Source organism: Pseudonaja textilis, chromosome 1 (assembly GCF_049901715.1).
Source record: "Pseudonaja textilis isolate UNSWEBS1 chromosome 1, rPseTex1.2, whole genome shotgun sequence".
In the NCBI taxonomy this organism is placed as follows: Eukaryota; Metazoa; Chordata; class Lepidosauria; order Squamata; family Elapidae; genus Pseudonaja; species Pseudonaja textilis.
In genome coordinates, this window is record NC_141990.1 from 202,378,019 (window position 1) to 202,404,857 (window position 26,839).

Here is a 26,839-nt window from a genome sequence, read left to right on the forward strand (position 1 = left end):
TACTCCCGAGTTGCCCCTTTGGTTCCAGCTGCTCTCGCCTTCTAGCAGCTCTGTGCACATGCACACTGGGAACAGCTCCCCTTGTTCCTCTGCCACGCTGCTGCCAGACTCCGGAAGCTCCGGAGTCAGCACACCACTCCCAGATGGTCCTGTCCAAGTCCTCCCCAGACTCCCTCACTGGCCCATGTTCCTTCCCACTGTCCGACTCTACTGCCGTCTCTGCAGGCTGCTGACAGAACACAACAGTCACTCTTGAAATTACACCATGTGGCCATGTAACCTAATGGTCCATTCTGTTTCCCCAACACAGTCTATGCAGTGCTGTGGAGGTCCAAAGCTCTGGAGCATTTCATAAGGTAAGTGTTTGATGGGTGATGGGTGGTGATGAGGAGGCTAAGTCCTGCAGGTACCAGTTGGGGGGAAGTAGTCACAAGCCCTGTGGCGTCCCCAAGGGATAGGAAGCAGAGTATGGGGTTTCTTGGGGTGGGGGATGCCTTGAGAAGCCCAGGATAGGTAGGTCTGGGCCTGTGCTAGGCCTCCATCTCTAAGGGACCCTGTGCTCCAGTTAACAATTCATGTGGTCATTTAATGACTGCATCAGGGGGACCAGGGAGGGTCATTAAGGAAGGCCAATTTGCTTAACAGACATCACCCACTTATGACCCAAATGACCAAGCACCATTACTGCAAATAAGTCATAGACTGCCTCTATTTCAACTGAAAATTATCCAGACATATGTAATAATTTAAAAGAAAGTAAGGCTATACCTAGAGAAAACCAAATCATATGAGTCTAAAAAAAATTCAGATTTCTTACAATGACAGCCAAAAAACAGAAATACCCTAGTATCTGATCCTTTTTAAACATTCTTTGAGGGCTCCAATAAACATGAAATTATATTTTCAGTTGAATTATTTTTATTTTTAAATATAAATAATTATAAATTATATAAATTAAATAAATTAAAAAATTGCAACCATCAATGTATTTTCTGTAGTGTTTCATAGTTTCACCATTTTGCAGAAATCTGCATTTTGTACAATAGATTTGGTCATTGTTGTGCCTTTAAATGTCACTATTGAGCTGTCCACTTATAAGAGTTGAAGCTTCAGGCTGTGTTCACCCATATGGCCCAGGGAGGTAAAGGATCAAGGCTCACTGGGTTTTGCAAGAGAACGGAATTCAGCCTTGAGCAAGGGTAGGAAGGCCACACATCTCTGTCAGAAGAAATTGCTCTGCAGTAAGTCAGTTATCATTAGTGCTCAGGTTAATGCCCCAGAATTATCTAAGGCTGCTGATCTCATGAAGGTTATCACAAAACTTTGTTTAGAGAGAAAGAGAGAAAGAGAGAGAGAGAGAGAGAGAGAGAGAATCCTGTTCATTTCATGTTGAAAGACAATGTAAATACAGTACATGATAATTGCTCCCTCCCTCTCTCCCCCTCCCTTACCCCTCACCCTCTCTTTTATTCCCACCGCTTTCTCTATCACTTATGCAATAGGATAGGATAATAGATATTGTTACATTTTACAAATAAAATCCTCAAACGTTCTGTGGTCCAAATATATAATACTGCAAATTTTAAATTATTTGGATTTTTAAAGAGCTTTTGACCTTTAAAAAAGATATTTTAAATAAGTGAAAATGAGGAGTGCAATTTGTATAGGCCTACAGAGAGTAAAATATATCTAATTTATGAGATTTAGACTATCCGGAAAATAATTCCAGGATGTGGTTATATATTTGCCACAGATCATGTTAATGCATAACATTTAAAATCTAAAAATTACAAGCAAGTTTTAGTGGTTTTAAAAATTATTTATTGAAATATTTATTGTTAATATAAATTAGGCATAAATAACCTGATATATGTGGATTTCAATCCCGAAAATTTCTCACAATGAGATGGGTTTATGAGTTATAATCCTAAAGATTTGAAAAACCTCACATTAATGCTTACCTGGGATATAAATAAACCATTCCAATTATCCCCCTTAAGGTCTTCCTTACTGATTTATTTTTCTATCTCTTAACATGAAGAGACAAAATACGAAAATAAATAGAACTGATTAAAAGGACTAATAAAGTTAATAATGTATACTTACTGAAATATTACAATAAGGATACATTAATATCATACAATAATTTACATTACACTCAAATGTACACTCCTGAATTATGAGTAAACTCCACATGGTTGATATCCGCATTCAACATGGTCTACAAGTTATGTATGAGAGGTCAGGCTGATAATTAAACATCTGGAACGGGGGTTGATGAATAGGCAAAAGAACAGATGATTGCTGTTACAGAAGCTGAATCTTCTATGGCTTTGCTTTCATGTATTTATAGCAGGCTACTTCTGGAACAATTCTGTATGGCAGACTAGCTTGAGAAGAAAGTAAAATACGACATAAAATTTACAATAAGAATGAATTATGCATTATATTTATGTAACGTAATACAGTTTGAAGTATGAATAATTTACTAAAAGAAGTAGGAAGCTTGATAGACCTCTAATAGATGATGAAGTTGACTTAATCAGTAATGTTCTAGGTAAGGCCTTTGGGAAGTTTCTCAGCGATCATTTGAATGTAAGAGTAATAATTATCATCCAACGTTTTGATCCGGGTACACAATGTGGGTAATCACGCCACTCTGTTTTCAATTTCTTACATGGCAATGACGGAGAAAGTAGGAACTGCTGCCTCACTGGTCTTAAGTGATTAATAGACTAATAAATAATCAATTACGTAGATGCTTAAGTATTATTAATCACAGAACTCAGACTAAAAAGTATAAAATATCTTGCTATCAAGTCCCTGGTGAAAATATTGCAGATGAAGCTGGACATAATATTATTTGGTTGTTATATCATCCTGCTGATATATATTTTATTCTGCAGTTTATTGAAATACCTAGGTCCTACATATAATTTGGTGGATGTTGTGGCCTTCAAGTCAATGTGGACTCCGGGTGATGATGCTAGGATTAGTCTCTGCAGTTTTCTTAGCACAGTTTCAGAAGTGGTTTGTCCTTGTCTGCTCCTTCCTAGGATTGGGAGGAGTGACTGGCCCAGGGTCATCCCACTGTGCCTTAGCCTGGTGCCTTAACCACTACATCAAACTGTCTCTAATTCTATTTTTATATACTGTTATCAAACCCCACATTATCCATTCTGTTTTGTGTATTTAACTTAAATTTATATTTCTAGTTAGAAACCATTCCATCTATGTTGTATTATATTTTAGTTAGATTAGGTTTAATTTTATAGCCTATCAAGATAGCTTGAGCCTTGAGAAGTGTCAACCATATCATTCCATTGAGTGTCACCTTCTATCTGACAGGCATTACTTCCCCTTCATCCGATTCGTTTATAAAAACAAATGTTAATCAACATTTGGCCCAGGACACAAATTTAATACAATGGGATGACACAACTTTTGAGCAACTGCCACAAAATTTATAGCCACTTTGATATAATATTAACTATCCCAAAGGGCCAAATCTACTCCCATTCACCATATATTCAGGAATGATAAAATGAATGTTGCCCACTTTCTAATTTCTTTTTATATTACAAAGTGATAGGATATTTGACCATTTTGAATCAATGCATATTTCTGCATTTTTATTAAATTGAGTGAAATAAGTGTCTGTGGGCATATTCTTTGGGTTTTTTTAAATTAGGACCAAAGTACTAAAAGATAGCAATAGTAATAATACATAAATAAAATACTTTTAATGCTTCTGAATTGTTCATCAGTTAAGACATAATATGGAGATGGAGAGCCAGCCTTTTGAAAAACATAACAAGGAACTTTTTAATTTTTTAAAAAACAAAAATTGTAACCCTCTAATTTTTTTTGCCAAGAACTATTTTTATCTTTTCCTTCCCTCTTACATGGCAACCTATTTAAGTTTTTTTTTTTTTTTGATAGAGAGATTGAAAGCGTGAAAGAGATTCTTTAATCAGATTAGACTCAAGGAAACTGATAGCTTATCTGTTTGGCTCATGTCTTCTGCTGCTGTTCTTATTTAGTTACAAGACAGTTGCAGGCTTAAAATCTTTTAAAACACATTTGCTCAAATTACAGGACAAGTAGAGATTATATTATATAAGATGCATATTTCTGAGCTAATATAGATGTTGTTATGGAAAATTATTTGTTCTATAATTATAGCGTAAATTAAAAGAAGACCCCATATCTTCAATTATTAATTTTAGTGAAATAACTCTTTTTAACAGAACTAAAACGAAATAACTGATAATGATGAATTTGCTTAAATAAAGGATTTTAGTATGATAATATATTACTCAAGAGCGTTTACATGTTTATTTCCCCCTCCCCTGTGTATGTACAAAATAAGAGCAAACCAAGTAACAGGAAAAATATTGTCTCCCTCTGTATGAGTGAGATGGCATATGAGAGAGATGGGCAGATTAGAAATGTGAAAAATAAGTTTAAAAATTATCTTTTTGCCATTATTCATACTGAAAGCTGATCATTCAGCATGATCAGGTCTGCATACTCAGGCTAAGTATATTCTCTGGCCATGTAAACTAAGAACATATGGAATCTGTGCAGCACTAGTACCATTCTATATAAATATTATATAGGTTTGGCAGTACATCAAACACAAGTTTAGACGCTTCAGCATCCCAGTAAAGATACTCTGTAATTTTAGGAATGACTGTGTGAAGAATGTTCACAATTTATATGGGCAACTGGAATCCAAACAGGTGTCATCACAGCATCACACATTATGATTATCACTTTTCCCTCTTGTATGACGACGAGGAAAAATATATTAGGTAAAAAATTTCTGAAAGGTAGCATCTTACAGCACCTTTTATATCAGGGTAAAATTTGTCAAAACCATATACAATGATGAAATTTAGTTTCTATGAACATTTCAGCATTTTAAGACTTTGATCCATTCTAGGAATATTTCAGCATTCTAGCAGAGCAAGTTTAACTGAAGTGAAAATCTCATGTGTGTGTGATCATTACATGCTACAGTATTAACAGTATTCTATTATTCACTCAAACTATGTAGAGTATGTTTTATAATGCTTCAGTTTTTCTCACATTATGAACTTTTGTTACTTCCAACTGTTAGGCTTTATATTGCAATATTTGTGGAACTCCCTGTAGAGTAATTAAAGTGCTGTAAGTAAATCTGTGCTACTTAAATTTAAATGTTTGATTGGATTATGTAAAATTTCTGACGATCTAGTATCAAAAGTGTTGTGCATTGCTGTAATTGCATGGAACTTGTTTGTCAACTACTTTTCTGTGTTCCTGAATTTAAACTTTTAAACTTTTTTTTTTTTAAATAAAGGCCTGGGTAATTGAGCTTAAGTAAGCTAAGAAAACCTGTCTTCCCTTGGGACACTGACTGTATGCAATAGGCATACTGCTGTAACACTGGTAGAGTTGGATTGGAACATCAAAAGAGAAAAACATGGGGTAAAAATGTAAAATTTCATTCACATTATAATGGGTTGTTCTACTGAAGGTAGTACGCAACATTGTGCGACACCAAAGAATAAAAACGAAAATAGATTTGAACTTTTCAGATTAGAATGGAACCTTTCAGAAAGAAAGAAGGAAGGAAGGAAAGAAGGAAAATATTTGTCCTTCCTGTTATCCCTGGACTTTGACATAGAAAACATTGATGCAAGAATATGTACACAAGCAGAAACGAACAGGTGTTAAAGAAAGAAAATAAGGAAAGAAAGATTTAGAAAAGATTCTCCCAAGAGTTGAAGAGAACAGAAACTTCAGGGATATTATCAAAACGTTGTTTCTGGTTTCCAAATGATCTCCATATATAAGGTGCCATTTGTCCCGATGGATGATCTTTACTGACAGAGTGTTGCTTATTCTAGGAGTACATTCATTTTTTAAAGAAGTAAAAAATAATCTTCAGTTCTAGATGAATTATTATATTACTCTTATTATGGATTCATCCTTTCTAGGTGGAAACTCTTGAACCTGCAGGTTAATTATGGACCTGTGAAATATAACATTGAAATGTCTGAAAAGGATAATTTAGTTTTGGAAACCAGAAAGATCAGAGACAAAGGTACCTTAGTTGAAGTTTACATAGGAAAGAATGACTAAATATGCCTGTATACCTGTTAATTCTAGCCATATTTAGACAAACCGTTGTATAAATGTATAAGACACATTGATTACTCATAAAGTTTTGTTGAAATTTCATATATTGATATTTCAATATTGTAAAAGAAAGCAATCTAAAGCCCAGATGATATGGAATGTGAGAATGAGTGGAATTCTAGGCATACTTGTTGCAAAGGGACAAGGATACAAGCAAATATATGTACATATCAGAACAAATAGAAATCTAGTTTTTCTTAAAGTTTATATAGATTCTGCTATCTTCTTTATATACTTTTAATTGAGCCACCATAATGACATGTATAATAATGACTTATCCCACAGCTTTTATTGATCACATTTGATTAAAATATGGCACATTTTCCCTTAGAAAAAAGAATTAGGCAATCAAAGCCATTAGCTTTAATTTTGTCTTAATTTAAGTATAATAAAACTAGAAAACTAATGCCACCAGAACCCATTTATGGGCTATGAAATAATTGCACTGATAGCAGAGCATGATAGTAGAAACCTGAAACATATAGATGCAAATTTATAGAAGTCTGATTCTATAGTTAAAATGCCTTTTTGATAGTTTGTTTATAAATTTTATAAAATGTACTATATTTGCCTTTTCCTATAGCAGGAAATGTAATGTAATGTACTGTTATCTATCTATCTATCTATCTATCTATCTATCTATCTATCTATCTATCTATCTATCCATCCATCCATACACACACACATTTTTTTCCTTTGGTGATGGTGCTGACTTAAAATGGTTCCTAGCTTATTAAAATCTTTCTGTTACTTGACAGTCGTTTTTTTTTCTCCATGGTTGTTGAAGATTGTTGAAGTTTAAATGACTCAAGACATATCATGCAAATCATCCTTACTCTGTTGATGTACAGTGGCTGATTGAGAGGCCGTATGTATGGCTTATGGGCCAACCACATGAAAAGAGTAGTTTAAAGACCAGATGAGCTAAAGCTGCTCTAAGTTAGGCTGATGTGTGAGCTTCAAAGGTTATTGAATAGCATCTTTATTTAAAATACAAAGTGATTTTATTAATAACACCTGAAGAGAGTTATTTAGGGAGGAAACAGAAAGGTACATGATGTAAATGTATACCATACTTAGCACGTTTCGAGTAAAGATTATTTTGCATTTGGATATTTATGCCCCGATATAGATTTACCTGCTTCTTTGAAACATGTGAAAATAGTCCACTGTTGGTTGCGTTTTTGAATCCTCAAGGAACTAGAAGTTTGATGAGGTTCAACTGTATTGGCTACACGTTGTGGACAGTGAATACACATCTAACCAACTGAAACCAGTAAATGTGGGGTTATTTTGTGTTCAACTTTTTGAAGTAATTTGAAGTCCATGAGGAAAATCAATTGTACCATATTAAGAAATACATATACCGTATATACTCGAGTATAAGTCGACCCGAATATAAGCGGAGGCACCTAATTTTGCCTCAAAAAACTGGGAAAACTTATTGACTCAAGTATAAGCCGAGTTTTTCAGCACATTTTTTGTGCTGAAAAAAACCCCCTCGGCTTATACTCAAGTGAGATTCCCTCTGAAAAAAAAACGGTGTGGAGCTCCGGAGCTGGGCAGCCGCTTCCCTACTTCCGTGTTTCCTTTGCAACTTGTAAGCATGGGGGTAATCGGAAGTAGAAAAGTTCTTGCATGAGGATATATTGTTTTTTCTTTATTTAACTGTTTTTAGGGGGGGGGGAAAGACCCACCATCATGTGAGAATGCTCAGACACGAAATCTATCCGCCTGAAAATAAGTGTGTGTGTGTGTGTTGGGGGGGGGTTTAACAGAGGGAAGACATAGGGAGAAGGCAAAAGCGACGGAAGATCCTTCAGCCCTAGCTGCTTTCAGTCCGCTCGGGAGGAGGAGGGGGAGGAGGAGGTGGTGGCAGCGGCTCGCGTTGTTTTCTGAGATCGCAGAAAACAACACGAGCCGAGGTGGCTTCGTTTCCTCAGCCCTAGCTGCTTTCAGTCTGCTCGGGAGGAGGAGGGGGAGGAGGAGGCCATCTCCCCCTCCTCCTCCCGAGCGGACTGAAAGCAGCTAGGGCTGAAGGATCTTTCGTCGCTTTTGCCTTCTCCCTATGTCTTCCCTCTGTTAAAATCCCCCCACACACACACACTTATTTTCAGGCGGATAGATTTCGTGTCTGAGCATTCTCACATGACGGTGGGATTCCCCCCCCCAAAAAAAAACAGTTAAATAAAGAAAAAACTATATCCTCATGCAAGAACTTTTCTGCTTCCGATTACCCCCATGCTTACAAGTTGCAAAGGAAACACGGAAGCAGGGAAGCGCCTGCCCAGCTCCGGAGCTCCACGCCATTTTTTTTTTCAGAGGGAATCTGACTTGAGTATAAGCCGAGGGGGTTTTTTTCAGCACAAAAAATGTGCTGAAAAACTCAGCTTATACTCGAGTATATACAGTAGTTCAACTAACTTGCTTTCTTTTTCAGTTCTGATGTGTATGCTTATTTAATTTTTCCAAGTGAAAGTAACACATGGAAAGATGTTCCAATATAAGTTAGATGTCTTCTAATTTAATTTGTCAGTTGTTTGTCCAGCTTCAGTTGGTTAGGATTTTCCACCTTGCTTTACAATATTACAGTATGAATATAAGAGATACATTTTGCTGTGTCCAGTGTTCCTCACTTATAAGCTATAAGGTATAAAATACATTATGTATACATCTATGAAGATTGAAATAAAATGGTGATCACACAGTTTGCTTAGAATAATATATTTTATGTATTTTTTATAACCTCACCCATTTTAGTTAAAACTTTTTATTAACCAGTTGATTTCACTAAGCTGGAAATTGTATATTGCATTTATAAAGGAGAAGAGAGAGAGAGATTGAAAGCAATGTAATTTGTACAATAAAAAGAGTTCTTAGCATAATGCATTGTAAATGTTAGTTTAGTTATTTGTTAATGTAGGAATCCACACAATTATGACAAAATTTGTATAGCATCTCATTTTTTAGGAAGAGAACTATGTCTCTGAATAGCCCAAGACTGTGCATGCGTGTATGTGTGTGTGTATGTGCATATGTGTTATCTAATACCAATTTTATTGACACCAGTTATAAGTTCATATTTGAAACAGTAATATACTGTGTATGTATATATATTATAATATTATTGGAGTGTGATTAATTGTCACCATTTTTCTGTTCACAAATTCCGTCTTGCCTAATATTGATAAACCTGTGATAGGCATCATTCGCCTACAGAATTAGAACTTCCTCAAGCAATATATCTGCATGGCAACAGTTTGAAGAAACAAGCATTCTCTCACATGTGATATTTTGGCACATAATAGAAGCAGGTAGAATATCTACTACCTGCTGTTGAAAGTGTTGAAGATACTGAATTATTTATTGTTTCTCTCTGCACCATCCAAAAACGTTTTGGATAGTTTGACACATCTCGGTCTTCCATATGGAGACTTCATGGTGACAGAGTTGCCAGCTGCTCAGTCTTAGATTTTCAAGAACTGACTGAGCTTTTTTGAGAGAATCCTGTTCTCTACACACACACACACACACACACACACATACACACACCAAAGTCCTCACTGTCAAATGTACCTTTTTTCTGTACAATTAGGTGTACTGGTTTTGTCATTAGTCATTTAGAGAGGCATGCCAGGTCGAGTTTCGTTTATTTCAATGAAAAGTTCAATACATTGAAATATATTTTATTTTAAGAAAAAGTAATAAGATGTGTAACCACTTAGTCCAATCTTTGGGTGCAGAGACTTCCCATAATTCCCAGCCAAAATGTTGATAAAAGTGTATAAAATTAAGTCCAGTAGTTTTGGAAGGCACTATATAGAGATATTTTTTTGGATTTGTGGGTGGTTCAGCTTACTTTGATTTTAAAAAATACCCGATTTGATCTCATGAAGGATGAAAGTACCTGTACAAAGTGCAATCATTGGTTGGAAATAAAGCTTACTCTTCTCAATGTGGCTTGTGGTCAAATAAACGGGCAGAGATCCAATCTTTAATTTTGCATATATGAAGTGTATTCATGGAACTTTTGTCCCTGAATCTAGATACCCAGTACTAGATACTGTTTTTCTGACAGAATACTATAGATGAGATAATACATTTGCATTGGCAGATGATTTCTGATTTCTCCTAATAGCCACAACATTAATGATAATGACAGAGTTAACAATTGTTGATAAGAAAAACAAAAAACATCTGGATACAGTTGAATAGACAAGAAAAAACTGAAAGAGATAACAAAATACAAAGACTTGCAAATAGAAATAGAATGACTGTGGCAAAAGAAAGCAAAGATACCACCAGTGGTAATAAACACCTTGGATGCAATCCCAAAACAGTTGGAGGACCACTTGAACATCCATCATCTTTGCAAATTCACCATTAGTGCATTGCAGAAGAAGAGCTTTACTTGAAAAAGCTTACCTCATGGGACAATATGTTAAAATATTATCAAATAGCATGGCTTAAAACTGAAAAAAAAAATTCTCCCATGAGCTGTTCAGAGCATCCAGTAGTGGGAGGTGCTTCAGTCTCTGCATGTCTAGGCTGGGCTTAATTTGTGGAATGCTCCTCCTCCTCCACGGGACTCCTCCCCAGTGTTCCCCAGTTTTGGCTCAGCCTCATTGTGGATAGGCAGTGCTTTTTGTTCTTCCTTGGCCGGAACAGGACTATTACTCAGCAGGTTTGGATATAGTCCAGTTTGTTTTTTCAGGCTTTTAGCCTCCAAATCACTTTACGATCTCCCGACGTTAGCTCTCTCCATCTGGTCATCGGAGATCATTTGCATTTTCAGGCAGCGCTGTTTCGCACCCAAAGTGGCGGGCGACTTTGGCATTGCTCCGAGCCCCCCCATCTGCTTGTTCCACCCCCTGCCATTGTGATTCCGCATTGTCTTTCTCTATATCGGCAATAGCAGCGTGGGTGTTTTCGCTCTCATCCGAGTCGTATCATTTGATGTTTCCCGTCAGAACGCCATCTTGGTGTGGAAAGCAGTAAAAATTCTTTCCACCCCTTTCCCCGCCATTCCTTTTAGCCACAAGGAGAAGCCGTCAGAGGCATTTCCCCACGCGGCGGAAGTTTGTTGCTGGGAAGTGCGCGTGCGCCCAAAATAACGGCCATAGTTTTTGCCTTTACTTTAAAAAAAAGAAAAAACTGCGTGGCCATGCTATTTGTAACTTGAGCTGTGTGAGGTAGTTTTCCTTTCTGATCAGAGGTTTTTCCTTCTGATAACCTAAGGAATTATTACACCTCGTTTGCTTATTAGATTCGAGGCCATCCGTGTACTATTGTTGGCTTAACCCTCACAGCCTTACCCAGTGGCACAACAGCGAGCACCCAGGCCCATGTCCGCTTGTTCAGGGAAGCTGTTGAAGGCCTCTCTTTATTATCTTGGTCTTTCAGGCGTTCTTAATTTGGCTGTTTGGATATTCACTATATCAAGCTGTTTCTCTATTAATTGAGATATATATATATATATATATATACATATACATATACATATACATATATATATATATATATATATATATATATATATATATATATGACTTTCTCATTCACCCCAATAATAATAATAGTAATAAAAATAATATTATAATAATAATAATATATTCAGTATTAATATCTTAATAAGGAAAGTTATTACTGTGATACGACTCATATTATATATACATATATCTTAATTGAAAACAAAACAAAACAAGGGGATAAGATACTATCAGGGCAACCGGTGCCTTCTTGGATCAGGCCCCTGGGTGTGCCAACCGCCTCAACAGTATCGCTTTGAATAACGAGCATACTGCATCTCTTTCAATTCAAAATGGCAGGCGGTAGTAGCTCTCAGACCTCAACATTAAGGGTCAAAGCTAAATCTCAGCACAAATCCAATCAGACAAAAGGTCATTCTAAAGCTTCAGAAAAGGATGCCAACAGGCACCATAAAGCATTTGAAAAGCAAATAGATAGGTGTGCAAGGGAGGCACACAGGGCCTCACAGGACCTCCTGCCCCCCAGTCCAGTACCGTCTACCTCTTCCCATCCTTCTCCTCCCCTAGATCTCTTCCTCTCATCCAGACACAACTTGGTTTCCCAGAGTCAACAGGCTCAGTTACCTGGAACACAGACCACACGAAGGGCTCCTGAAGCTACATTCACTCCAACAGCTGCCGGTCTTCGATAGGACAACATTCTTCCAGAGGAAGTTCCAGAAAGAATGAAGGTATGGATGGAGCTGGCAATCCTCCAGGGAATTGCAGCAGGTCTTCAACACGCAGTTCTGACCAGGGTACACCCGGTAACCACTGACTATGATTCTCAATCTCTAAGGTCGTTGACCAGATCGGAGCAACACTATACCCAGGTACAGTTTCAGGGGGACATGCCCCTCCAGGGACCACAGGAGAAGGAAGAGGAGGAGGCAGAAGAAGTGGATCACATTGATCAAATGGAACAGATTGGGTCAGGATCAATACATGACAGTGACCCTGCCCTGTCAGAAGCAGACCCCCTAGAAAGTTGGATGTCTGAGGATGAGGGCCTTATTCCTGATCAACTGGTATTTTCAGGCTTATTCCGCCCACAACTATTCAGATCACTTTTGTTTAAGGCAAAAAACATTGCACGCCTTAACAAGTCGGCCCCTTCTACCACTCCAACTCCTTCAGAAGTGGGACCAGAAGATCTAATTTTCAACCAACCGGTAGTCGAGGCAGATGTGATTCCAGTTCCTCACATGTTTTCAGATCTGGTACAGAAACAGTGGGCGTCTGCAGTGGTGTACCCTGCCCCCACGGGATATGACAGGAAATATTTTAATTTGGCCCCTGATTTCTCAAAATTGAGGAATACTCCTGAGGCACCAGGTTGACAAAACAGCACCCATCAATTAGTTAAGGAGATCAGGGGTCTTAAGAGGGTGTCCCTAGCGGAACTATCAAAATTGTTAGGCAAGATGATCTCATGTATATCTATCATCCCTTGGGCTTGGCTCCACACTTGATCCCTCCAGTGGTTCCTGCTCCCATACCAGCGCTCCGGCCAAAGCAACTCCAAATACAAGGTCAGGGTACCATCAAAGGTCCCCATATCTCTCCTCTGGTGGACCAGACCAGTCATCATCAGAGGCTTCCTCTTCAAAGAACCACACAGACTTACCATTGCCACCAATGCCAGCCTGTTTGGATGGGGAGCGCACGTTCAATCGCTCACAACCCAAGGCCACTGGTCCGCCATAGAACAGTTGTGCAGCGTAAACTGACTGGAGCTTTGAGCAGTGCACCTGGCTCTCCGCAGCTTCCTTCCACAGGTATGCAATCAGCATATACGAATATTGACCGACAACATAATAGCCAAAGCTCACATAAACAAACAGGGGGGCACACAATCGAAACATCTCATGTGGGGAGCGGAGTGCTTGTGTCATTGGGCAGAGAGCAACCTACTTTCCATCAGAGAAGAGCACATTTCAGGCCTGTTGAATACACAGACTTGCTAAGCAGGGCCACGATCGATCAATCGGAGTGGCGCCTCCATCCCACCCTGTTTCAAGAGGCGGTCAGGACATTTGGACAGCCGGTGGTTGACCTGTTCACTTCCCCCCTCAACGCTCAGCTCCTGAGATTTTTTTCCAGGTACCCCTCTCAGGACTTCTGTATGCATTCCCGCCATTTCCACTGCTTCCCAAGGTCATCCAGAAACTGCTAGACGAGAGGGCGGAGCTGCTTCTAATAGCTCCTTACTGGCCCAGACGGCCGTGGTTTGCAGACCTCTGCAGTCTATCCATATCAACGCCATGGAGAATTCTGCCAGACAGGGTCTTGCTAACCCAGGGACCCCTTCAACATCCAGACCCTCAATGGTTGCACCTGACCGCCTGGAGGTTGAGTGGAATGGTCTGAAGAGCGAAAAGTTTTCCAACAGAGTTATCGCCACCATCCAAGCCGCCAGACGCCCCTCAACAACTCGCATTTACAATGCCACATGGTCCAGTTTCTGCAAATGGTGTACCAAGTCTCGAATTGATCCCATCTCTCCATCTGTGGCTCAAATCCTAGAGTTCTTGCAAGAGGGATTTGACAAGGAATTATCACCTAATACATTGAAAAGACAGGTGGCAGCCTTGGCGTCAGTTCTCACTTGTGAAGGTCTACTATCTCTTTCCCATCATCCACGCATACGGAGTTTCCTTCGAGGAGCCACAAATTTACGCCCTCCAGCCGTACACCGTTATCCCACCTGGGACCTTAACAGGGTCCTCGTTGCACTCACTAAGGGCCCTTTTGAACCCTTGAAATCGTCAAGTCTCCAATTTCTGATGTTTAAAGTAGTTTTCCTTGTAGAGATCACTTCTGCTCGTCGTATTTCGGAACTTGCAGCTTTGTCTATCAGACAAGATCTTCGTGTTTTCCATTCTGACCGGGTGGTCCTTCATCCTGATCCTACGTTTATTCCCAAAATTAAGTCGGTTTTTCATAGGGCACAAGAGCTGATACTTCCTAATTTTTGTCCCAGATCATTCCAAGGGTTGGAACTACAATGGCATAGGCTTGATGTGAGGCGAGCATTGCGAATATATATTAACTGCACAGCAACTTTCAGAAAAATGGAAGCCTTATTTGTGTTGTTTCAGCCCAACACTCAGGGATGCCAGGTCTCTTCTTCTACAATAGGCCGTTGGCTAGGGGCCGCGATAGTGAAAACATATCAGACTTAATCACTGCAGGTGCCCAGGGGCATAACAGCTCATTCAACAAGGAGCATTACGACATCGGCAGCGTGGGCCACACAGGCACCAATAACTGAAATTTGTCGAGCCGCAACCTGGGCCTCTCCATCGCCATTCATTAGGAATTATAAAATAAATGTGTTTGCATCTGCTGAGGCCTCCTTTGGCAGAAGAGTTCTGCAATGGGTCCACAGGACCAGTAGGGGTTTCCAGGCCAGACAGAGTCCCTCCCATAGGACAGGCCAAGTTTTGGTATGTCCCACTACTGGATGCTCTGAACAGCTCATGGGAGAAAGGGCATTGGTACTTACCTGACATGCCCGTTCTCTTTGAGCTGTGAAGAGCATCCAGCCCCACCCTTTTTCCATCAGGTGGGGTCCTGTTTTGGCCAACGAATTGTTAGGGCATTGAAGACGAGGGCGTTTACTTCTCTCATCTTCGCCAAAACTGGGGAATGCTGGGGAGGAGTCCTGTGGAGGAGGAGGAGCGTTCCACAAATTAAGCCCAGCCTAGACATGCAGAGACTGAAGCACCTCCCACTATTGGATGCTCTTCACAGCTCAAAGAGAATGGGTGTGTCAGGTAAGTCAGATAACCAACGCCCTTTCTGACTACTCAAGAGCAAGTTGTTCAAACTAATGCAATCATGGCCAAGAATTGAGAAATCATCAAATGATTCCATTTGTCAAGTATAAAAGACCAAATTGCTTGGATCCACAAATGTACTATAGGTAGACCTATTTATGACCATTCAAAACTATGACAGTGCTGGAAAAAGTGACCTACAAAGTGTCCTTGTACTTATGACTGTCTCAGTGCACCTGAGATCAAATGACTGAAATTTGGGTGCTTAGTTACTGGTGTGCATTTATATGATGGTTGCAGTATTCTAGGAGTCACATAATTACTTGTGACATTCCCACTCAGTTCCGGAGAAGAAAGTCAATGGGGGAAGCAGAATCCGCAACAGAGGCAAAAAAGGTCACAAAATTGGACATAGTCACACAATGACTTATAATGGTTAGCAATAGAAGTTCCAATACCAATTATGGAGATAAGTCAAGGACTACCAGTACACCAATACATTAAACATCCTACATTCTTGGGAATAATTTGATGCCTATGAAGGCCAACACCAGCTAAAAAATTGGCAGATAGGATTTCATATTTTTGTGCATATGATACCACTGTACTCATTTAGTGTATCCAATGCCATGGAAATAAAGAGGGTTATAGAGTAGCTCATTAGAAATTATCAGATATAAAATAATCTGTACCTGTCAGTAATTAATTGAATCTAAAATTAGGAGAAAATTGTTGCCATATTTCTCATAAAATCCAGTTAGGTTGGCTTAAGTTGCTTAAAAATAAAACAGTTTTTCCATACTATTTGTTCAAGCCTAAGAAGTCCATCTCACAAATCTTTCTATACTTTGTAACACTACAGAATAATATAAAAACACTTATCCAATTAGCACATTGGACTAGTTCTTGGAAGGCAGTATCAAGCCTGTACTATAGATTTAGCACCAGATCTGAGTTGCTACTCTGCACTCCTAATGAGTATAATGATTTTATCAATTTAATGCCAGTTGAATTGAATATTGTAATCTTATTTGCATGCAACCTCAGAATTTCTTTTAGTGCAGTTATTCTGCCTGAACACTCTGTGGAATGATAATAGGTTTATCACTTTTCAGTGCTTTGTACAATACCACAGTTTCTATAGGGATGGTTGGCAGAGATCTTCAATCATTGCACTCTTACAAGGTTACAGAAATATGAAAGCAGCAGGTTAACTTTATATTCTGCTATACTTGCAGGAACATAAAATGTAATCATTGTTTATATCAAGACAAGATCAAAGCTAATCGAGGAAATGTGGGAGATGGATTCATATATTTTATTAACCTATGGTTTGTTTAGGCATGGTTTATTGGAATAAACCACAGTTGGCTTGGTTTGCACAAAGATTATGCTACGAGGATGGCTTACAAACCACAGGGTTTATTTTCAGTGCACATGGAACCAGATCCATACAAACCGTTTTTGGACTTTAGCATGCTATATGTATTCAGGCAGTCTTTTGTTGTTCCTGTTCCACATGCAGATTGTACATGCATAAAAGGGATGTTTGATTTATTTGGGTCTTTGAAGACTGCTAAAGGAGGGATGGGGAGGAAGGAAGAAGAAATCTTTATTTCTATTAGTAGCAAAGCCCTTCCCTAAATTGTAGCTCTTAATCTGGGAGACAGCTGTCAGCAAACAGATTTTCCCCTTAAACTGTCCACTGACACATGCTCTGAAGCACCCTAAACTTGAGAGCAATCTTGGTGGGTTCTTTTTATATATTTTTGGTTTATTTCTTTTGATAAAGGTGTTAGAAGGCTTGGTGGACTGTCTTGAATGAAACCAGGTTTGGATGATGACTTTTATGCTGCAGCTCTGTTGTTTTTTTTTAAACTTATGCAGAAAGTGTCAGGTTGACACCACGAGGGCAGAAGAGGGTTGAAATGCAGTGACTTGGTTGGGGTTCACTTCAATAAAATTATGCATCATATCCTGTAGATATTTCACCTGAATTTAGAATGCCTTATACAAGTGTTGCAAATACATGCTTAGTTCACTTATGAATTATAGGCTATTTGCTCTAGTAAAGAACCAGTTGCCCCAAGTATATCACAGGGTCTACTGCAGGAAGCCTTTCTGTGTGTGATCCTAAGCACCAAATTATCAAATTTGCAGCTCACGTGAGCAACTTTGCATGCTTAATTCTTCATAGGAAGTCTCTTTGCTGCGGTCAGTCACACTGCCCTTGTGGAATCCAAATCTTCATAAAGGTCATCAGATCAAAAGTCTGGAGAGAATCTCAGTCATCCAGGTCATGGTTGTCCCAAAGGTGCTAACTGGTCTTCAAAGAAAAAATAGAGTCCAGTTGCCTCCTGAAAAAGCACCTTTGGGGCAACCATGACCTGGATGACTGAGAATCCCTACAGACTTTTAGCCATACAATTTGGGATGGACACACTTTGAATGGTGTAGGAATAGGAATGGATTTCCAGAGAAAACCTGCAGACTACAGGAACCAAGAGCACTACTTAGGTGACCCTGAGGACATAGATAAACCTCCAAGTGCTTCAATGACCCTCTAAAAGGATGCAAATTACCAGATGCCTGCAAGGAATAAAAATCCTTCCATTCCCCACCATCCAGTCAGAGCTGAAGAAGCTTCTTGGATGAGAAGTGAAATGTCTTCAAAGAAAAAACAAGAAAGTCCAGTTGCCTCCTGAAAAAGTACCTTTGGGTCATCAGATCAGTTTTTGAGAGGCTTGCTCACACATGGTGTCTGTGAACTTCTTGACCGGCATTAATGTCTTCAGATCAGTGCAGCTGTTCAATACCTGAGAGCAGGGCAAGAAGCAATGCATGTAAACTAATCAATGAGAAAAACAACCTAGAACTAAGGAGAAATTTCCTGACAGTTAGAATAATTCATCAGTGGAACAACTGGCCTCCAGGAGTTGTGAATGCTCCAACACTGGAAGTTTTAAAGAAGAGATTGAAATGGTATAGGGTTTCCTGCCTAAGCAGGGGTTGGACTAGAAGACTTCCAAGGTCCCTTTCAATTCTGTTATTCTACTCTAATATGCTTACATTTCTTGTAATTATTTGCTCTATGTACTTAATATATCTGTGCACTGCTTTCAATGTTAGAACAACTTAAGTTTTTGGATACAAATAGCAGTTTCCACCTATCCTTCCCTTTTCTATCAGAGAGAGAAGCAGACCAATATATATGAGTCTATAGACCCCTTACACTGTGCACCTAAACTGTTTCAAGTCCTCCCCTTGGTATACAGGATATTGAATGCCAAAATAACTGGATACAAGGATAGTTTTTCCCCCTGTACCATCAATGTGCTGCACACAATTCTCACAGTGCCATCTAATGTCTATGTAGTATGGTTGTAGTATTATCATTTATCCTTCTTATCTTCTTTACTCCCCTGTCTTATTGGATGATGGTGATGATGATGATGATGATGAGTCTGTTTTGCATGTACATTGAGAGCTTCTGCAGCAGAGACAAATTCCTTATGTGTCTAATCACACTTGGCTGAGTAAAGCTACTCTACTCTACTCTACTCTATTTGAACCCAGCTTCTATTCAGAGTTTTGCAGCATAAATTCAGAAAATTTACTAGAAAAGTAAACACAGATGGCTGAGGCTTCCTTTAGCTTCTTTATAAACACAAGTAAATTTTACAATACCAGTTATAGATTTCTTCAACATGAAGCAAGCTCAAACAGAAGCAGATATGTTAAAGGTTCAGAGCTGAGCTCTAGTTTTCAGCAAGAAAGCAAGAAAGTTAGTTTCTCTTTCACTTTAGAGCTGAGCACAGAATAGAAATAAACTACGCCCAGATTCTCTCTTTAAGTTTTAGCCCTCAACTCAGCTCTCATTGGCTGACCTTGTTACTAAGCTCTATTCCAGTTCATGAATATACTCTGACAGCTTCTCTTTAGTATGGATGCGGTAACAGAATTCAATCAGAAAGGTCGGCAGTTTGGCAGTTCGAATCCCTAGCACCGCACTACGTTACTTGTCCCAGCTTCTGTCAACCTAGCAGTTGTAAAAATGCAAGTAGAAAAATAGGGACCACTTTGGTGGGAAGGTAACAGTGTTCCATGCTAGTCATGCCTGCCACATGACTACAGAGACTTCTTCGGACAACACTGGCTCTTTGGCTTTGTAAAAGAGGTGAGCACCACCTCCTAGAGCCAGAAACGACTAGCACGTATGTACGAGGGCAACCTTTACCTTTACCTCTCTTAGTATATGGAAATCATTGTTTCCTTGAAATAATGGATCAAAAAGAGAAAGCTACATTGTGGCTCATCTGTCAGCTCCCTTGGGAGGAAAATATTGAAGATGAGAGAAAGTTGAGTGGAGCTTCCTAGTCGTCTTGTGTTGTCCCATATAATTGGAAACCAGGATGCACTACCTGAATAATGACCAAATGTACATGCACTAGTATGTGTGCATCACAGTAAAAGAAAAAGCCTAATTTGGAAGATAAGTTTGTTTTTCGGTGTGGAACATTTGTTTTGGTCTTTGTAGCCCTGTTTTTCTAGGGTTCAGAGGACCAAACATTACCAGTCCATTGAAAATGGTTGAATGTGTTCTGGCTCTTTATATAAAGAAATTGGCAAAATAAAGATTCAGGCATTTTCATATAATGAAATATGTATTAAATTGCTTTTTGGATAGAAAAGAACCCAGTTCACATTCTAAAATAAATGAATGATTTGCAGTCCTAGATATTTACTAGTTATATATTACTATGTACATATAGTAATTACATTGAGAGGAGAAATATTTTTTCATAACAATTAATGTTTGTAAATGTTTATGGAAGTACATAACAAATATAACAAACACATGGACTAATTAAGATGAAAAGAATGACAACCCTTGTGGCTTGTTCTGAAAAATAAAGAACATTACAATGGTAAGACTTAATTATTTCTGTAAACATTTCAAATGACTTTCCATATAAAAATGGAATTTCTAAGCTAGTTTATATCTTCTAAACCTTTTTGACATTTATATATACCATGTCAAGAATAAATTACTCCTTATTTATTTATTTACTTTATTATGGATTTTAATATATTACCATTTATGACCGCATATTTTTGAATTTTTAAAGGCATTTATTATTGAATCATAAATGAAAAGGCTTTTTTCTTGTGGTTTTTACATTCATACATACATTCATGCAGTACAAAAACTCATTGATTGAACATTAATATATAATTACTTTAGTAGTAAGGTGAATTTTCATTTATATGTCATACACAAATAATACAGTTCTAGCTGTGAGATATATTATCGCATCATACCATATATGTGTGCGTGTGTAGGTGTGTGTAAACACACCATATATAGGATATATACACACTCATGCACAAGCATACACATATGCACATAAATATACAAGTATACACACATACCCACATACCTCAATGAACAAAATATGGAACTTAGGAGCCAATAGTAGTTAAGACACCAGGCTAGAAATTGGCAGATAGAGAGGTATAAGAGCTAAATGCAGCCAAAACCAAGAAGAGGCAACTATAGTAGTAAGCAGGGATATTTCTCAATAAGACTGCAATCTGCATAACCACATAAACTATGAACAGCTAATGTCTCCATTAGTAAGAAGAAGTCACGATCTGTCATGTGACAATGCTGTGATGATGCGAGTTTGACACCTCTGGTGTAGAGGGATTTCACAAACGTTAAATGGGACCTTGTAGACCTTGCCAAATTAGGTTTGGTAACACTCAACTAGGAAAAACTACTCACTAATCTTTCTGTTTGTATTAAATCTCGGTTTATTGCTGTCATTCATTCTGGTAGCCAAAATAAAGGAGGTGATTTTTTAAAACAAATCCTTAATGCCAGCAAGCCAAATCATTGTGGGAAATAGGCAACCAACGTCACTCCACAGAATCAGACGAAGAGGGGCAATAATCAAAATACATGTTTAGGTATCTCATCATTCTTTACTGGCCTATTGACAAAATGGGAAATCAGTTCGCATAAACATCCATCTGTTTTAAAGATGACATTTCTACCGACCAAAGACAGATGAATCAGTATATAGGTTATGGGTATCTAATATATTTCATAGGTGCCTAATGAATGTAAAAGTCTGAAGCAGTTCATTCATTTGCATGTGAGTTTGGATCACTCTGTTTGTTTCAATTACGGACAAATTATAGTTGCACTGTGTGGCTGACTGTGTCATTGTGAAGAAGGGGACATCATTTTGGCATTATTATTTGAAACAGATGAACATTTAATAAATGTGTGTGTGGTGCTAATGTCGTATGGTGTATGGAACTGCACCGCATTATTAATATTTTGCAGCATTGATCAGGTTGGATAAGAATAATGTAAAACAGCAGTTTAACTGTGCTCTTATTTTGTAAGATAACATGTTAATGATGTGGCTGTTTTAATTTAACTTTAACAGACAATTTAAATATAGGTTTCCTTTACAGAGACAAAAGTTGCAATTTAAAGCTCTTTGGTAGTCTAAAAACAGCTTAATTCTCTAGTAGCATAGTAATAAGTATTAATCCAGCTTATGCAGTGATTGCAGTATGTCATGCTTGTGAAAGATTGTCTAACTGGGTTTTCTCTTGGCTTTAGGTATATGTCTGTTTCAGTGCATATCTATACACATGTACACAATTACTAAATTTCTTATGCTGAGACAAGCTGTTCATTTTAATCGACATTCAAACAGCAGCAGAAATCACCCTGTTTCTAAGGTTTCCTCAACATCACCTTGTCTCTTTACCTCCCATGTAGACTGGGTGAGAAGATAAAATTACCTTGCTGTTTATTTCATAAGTGGAGGACAATGTGATAAAGGTTCATTTTTTAGAGTTTAAACTCCCTTTCCTAATCAAGAAATCATTGTGACTTTTATTTTTCCTAGTGGTTGAACAGCATCCTTAGAATTGATATGCCCGAGTCAATTTTTATGCTTTGGGGGCAGTAGAGTTTTGCATCTGAGTTTTTGGTTTCCAGAGGTTTCAGTGTGGTCCGGAGTTTTTGCAGGAGCTAAATAAATTTCCCTTCAAAGCTAAAACACAAAACAAAATTCAGACCCAAAATACTGAGACCATTCGCTTGGGGCTCAGTCCTTGATTTAGTTCATTAGGAGATGGAAATTCATTGTTAGGTATCTTCATCATACAAACCCATCACCCAGCTCTCTTCTAAATGAGAAAAATAGGTTGGACAAGAAAATAGGTGTGACTCTTCCTCCAGAAACTAAAGTTTAATATAATTTAAATTTGTGCCTAACTGTGGCAAAGGAAAATTGTAGTTTTTAAAAATTAACCAGGAAAATAATTTTTGGGTTCAAATATTCATTGGAAAGTGAATTAGATACTGAGTTTTTAAAGCTTGCCTCTGCTTATGCTCAGGCCCAACTCTGATTTTGGTCAAAAGAAACAAAATTAAATTCGTTTCTTGAATTTATTCGGAGAGAGTTGCATTAACCAGCTATTAGTAAATAACAGGTTACATCTCTGAACATATTTCAGACTCTGTTGCAACCAGTCAGTTTAACCTTACTAGTGGTATTTGCAGCCCTATGAATCTCTTAAAAGGTTATGAACTATCTTTCCCATTATTTATAATCTCATAATAACAGATGGGAGCTGTGCAGGATATTTAATAAAAAAGGGAAAAGGAAATCTGAGCACAAAAAAATAAAAACCACAGTAGTTATTGCATAAATCAAAAGGTTTTATGTCATAACAGGAACATGTGCCACACTTGCTTGTATATTGAATTTTAGTAGTTGGTTGCATCAAAAAGGGAAGTGTAATGAAACTGCAAGGAAAGTATTCCCCAGCCAGCCTGATCTTTGTTCTGTTTGTCCTTCAGACGTAGCTTTTCTTGTGTTTTTCAATAAAACCCACCCAGCTCCTTACTTTCATTATTTTTATTTTTATTTTTATTATTATTATTATTATTATTATTATTATTATTATTTCATTTTGCATCTCTGTAATCAAGCTGAGAAAACCAATGAGATTCAGTGCTTTTCTACTCGAATCCTTACCTGTTTTTTAAGAGATCAAAACCTTGAATGCTGCTACATGGTATTAAGGCTTAGCCACTGATATGTCCCTATAGAGGTTATATTTTTCTTGTGGAGAGATGGGTGGGAGGGAAAGGGTGAAGGGTGACACTTTTGAACAGGCTTGTAGACAGTAAACACTGCTTTCCTTGTTTCTTAGGATCCTCTTTGCAAGCTCGGTGCTTAACCTGACTGAACTGGTTGCCCTTCGGCCTGACCTTGGCAAATTGAAAAAGATCCTTTACTTCCATGAGAACCAATTGACATATCCTGTCCAGAAATGTCAGGAAAGGGACTTCCAATATGGATATAACCAGATTCTTTCATGGTAGGTACATCTTGTACCCCCTTGTGGTTAATTATTCTATCTTTTAAGTCACTTCCATTCATTCAACATTTATAGAATCCTAGTCCTTTTCAAGGGATTACAGAGGAATGGATCAATGTACGTATCAAAATATCAGAGAAATAATACTGTATGGCATCTGTATATTTGCCTTGTAACTAAACTGAAAGATGAGCAATGATCCAATGTCGCTGATTTTTTTTTTTTTGCAACGTCCATATATATATATGTGTGTGTGTGTGTGTGTGTGTGTGTGTGTGTGTGTGTATGATATTCAGCTTTGTTCGGGTATTTTCCCACGTCATTGTAGTTGTGCTTTTAAAGTTGTAGCAATGTTTCGGCAGAATCTCATCTGCCATCATCAGGCTTCTGTATTGTGATGATGGCAGATGAGATTCTGCCGAAACGTTGCTACAACTTTAAAAGCACAACTACAATGATGTGGGAAAATACCAGAACAAAGCTGAATACCATACATATAAGTACCTGCGAAAACTTAGGAGATAGATGCATTTGCTTTGCTTAAAAATTGTGCCTAAAAATAAATAGCAGTTGATGTAAAATCATGCTTAACTTGATTCAGGAAATATAGTTAGTCCTATATAGTTATCCTCACTTAAAAACAAGGACTGGGACCAGCATCTCCAGTGCAGTTGTTAAGCAAGGCATTACAAGATCACAACAGACTTACAACATTGTAAGTCTTAACACTGTGGTTACTGCAGGTTGCTATATCAGATGACTGAAACTTGTAGTTTTACTGCCAGCTTCTCAGTTGATTGGCAGAAACTGTCTGTGAAGCATGCAAATCCTAATCATATGACTTCAGGTCATAGAATTGCAGAACTGTGATGATCATAAATGCCCATTGGATATAGAGTACCCAAATCTTTATCATGTGTGAGGACAGGTTATAAGTTATTTTTTTCGGCTTTTCGTGTTTATTGTAACAGACTAATAACAGTCTAATAAAGAACTACTAAAAGGAAAACAACATTCCTGCCAATACTGATAGGGAAGCCACTGTTACAGACAAAGCAATCTCCCTTCCTTTCTATTGCAGATAGTAATGAAACATCTGCAACAAAACAACCAAGCTCAGAGAGCATCAGGGACCCCACATGAAACAAACAAAATGTTAAAAAGTTATATTTATGTAATTACTTACCAAGCACATCCAAATTATATTAAAGTGACCAAAATATCTTTATAATCCCCAAGGCATGTCACAACCTTTGAACACTTAATGTTTGAAAATTGAAAGTTGGAAAATTTGACACACCCTACCACCCACCGTTCAACTGTGAGCTGTAAATATTTCCTTCTGTTAGCACCCATGGTCCCTCATACCTTTCATATATCAGCTCTCATTAGGTCTACTGTTGTGCTAGCATTCCATCAATTCCAGGTTCTCTTGTCTTTATTTATTTATTTTATTTATTTATTTTGATCTGTCAATCGCTTACAAGATAATAGGTATAAGTAAATACATAGTTATGAATACATGAAATGGGTACATATAAGAAAAATAAAAGAAACAATAGGACAGGGACGGTAGGCACGTTGGTGCACTTATGCATGCCCCCTACAGACCTCTTAGGAAAGGGGTGAGGTCAATAGTAGACAGTCTAAAGTTAAAGTTTTGGGGTTTGGGGAAGAAACCACAGAGTCAGGTAGAATATTCCAGACATTGACCACTCTGTTGCTGAAGTCGTATTTCCTGCAATCAAGTTTGGTGCGGTTAACCTTGAGTTTGTATCTATTGCGTGCTCTTGTGTTGTTATGGTTGAAGCTGAAGTATTCATTGACAGGTAGGACATTGCAATGTATGTTTTTATATACCGTACTTAGATCGGACCGAAGATGGGGTAATTCAAGGTTTTCTAGGTCTAGAATTTCAAGTCTGGTGGCATAAGGTATTCTGCAACGAGTAGAGGAGTGGAGAACTCTTCTTGTGAAATATTTCTGGACTTTCTCAACTGTGCTAATATCAGATATGTAATGTGGGTTCCAGACTGATGAGCTGTATTCGAGTATTGGTCTAGCAAATGTTTTGTATGCTCTAGTTAGTTGTGTGATATTATCAGAGAAAAAGCTACACAGGATTAGGTTAACAACTCTTAATACTTTTTTGGCTATGTAGTTTTAGTGGGCTCTAGCATTTAGATCATTAAAGATGAGTATTCCAAGGTCCTTTACAGAGCTTGGATCATCAACAAGGTCTTGACTATTCAGCTTGTATTTTATTTTCTGATTTTTTTTGCCAATATGTAAGACAGAGCATTTTTTTGTTGAGATTTGAAGTTGCCATTTGTTTGACCATTCTGATACATAGTCAAGATCTTTCTGAAGGGTAGCAGTATTGTTTGTGGTATTGAACAGCTTTACATCATCAGCGAAGAGAACACAGTTACTCTTGATATGATCACAGAGGTCGTTTATGTAGAGTATGAAGAGAGTTGGTCCTAGAACACTGCCTTGGAGGACACCACTATTGACAGGTATAGAATTTTATAGGACACTCCCAATTTTGACGATTTGTTGTCTGTTTGACAGGAATGCTTCTATCCAGTTATGCAGTTGTCCAGAGATATCATAAGATTTTAGTTTGGGAGTAGTTTGTCATGTACCATTGAATCAAAGGCTTTACAGAAGTCTATGTAGATTGCGTCTGTTGTTTTGCCCTGATCGAGTTGTGTAGTCCATATGTTTTTGCAGTGTAAGAGTTGCAGATTACAGGATAGTTTTTTCCTGAAACCAAATTGTTTATTAGAGAGTAGGTTATTTGTCTCTAAGTGGAGGATAATGGATTGGTTAATAATTGATTCCATGACTTTCCAGGTGATGCAGCATAAAGAGATTGGTCTGTAATTTTCAACTCGGCTGGGGTCTCCCTTTTTGAAGATG

At 38.0% G+C, this 26,839-nt stretch overlaps 1 protein-coding gene across 3 annotated transcripts in view; it reads left to right on the forward strand.

Annotated features, from left to right (window-relative positions):
- QTMAN (queuosine-tRNA mannosyltransferase) overlaps positions 1–26,839 on the forward strand; it is a 249,488-nt gene that overhangs the window by 98,829 nt on the left and 123,820 nt on the right. For all 3 annotated transcript variants that reach the window (XM_026717797.2, XM_087920288.1, XM_087920287.1), the window contains exon 3: positions 23,747–23,914. In XM_026717797.2, coding sequence (XP_026573582.2) covers positions 23,747–23,914 — 168 coding nt within the window. The remainder of the gene's footprint in view (positions 1–23,746; positions 23,915–26,839) is intronic.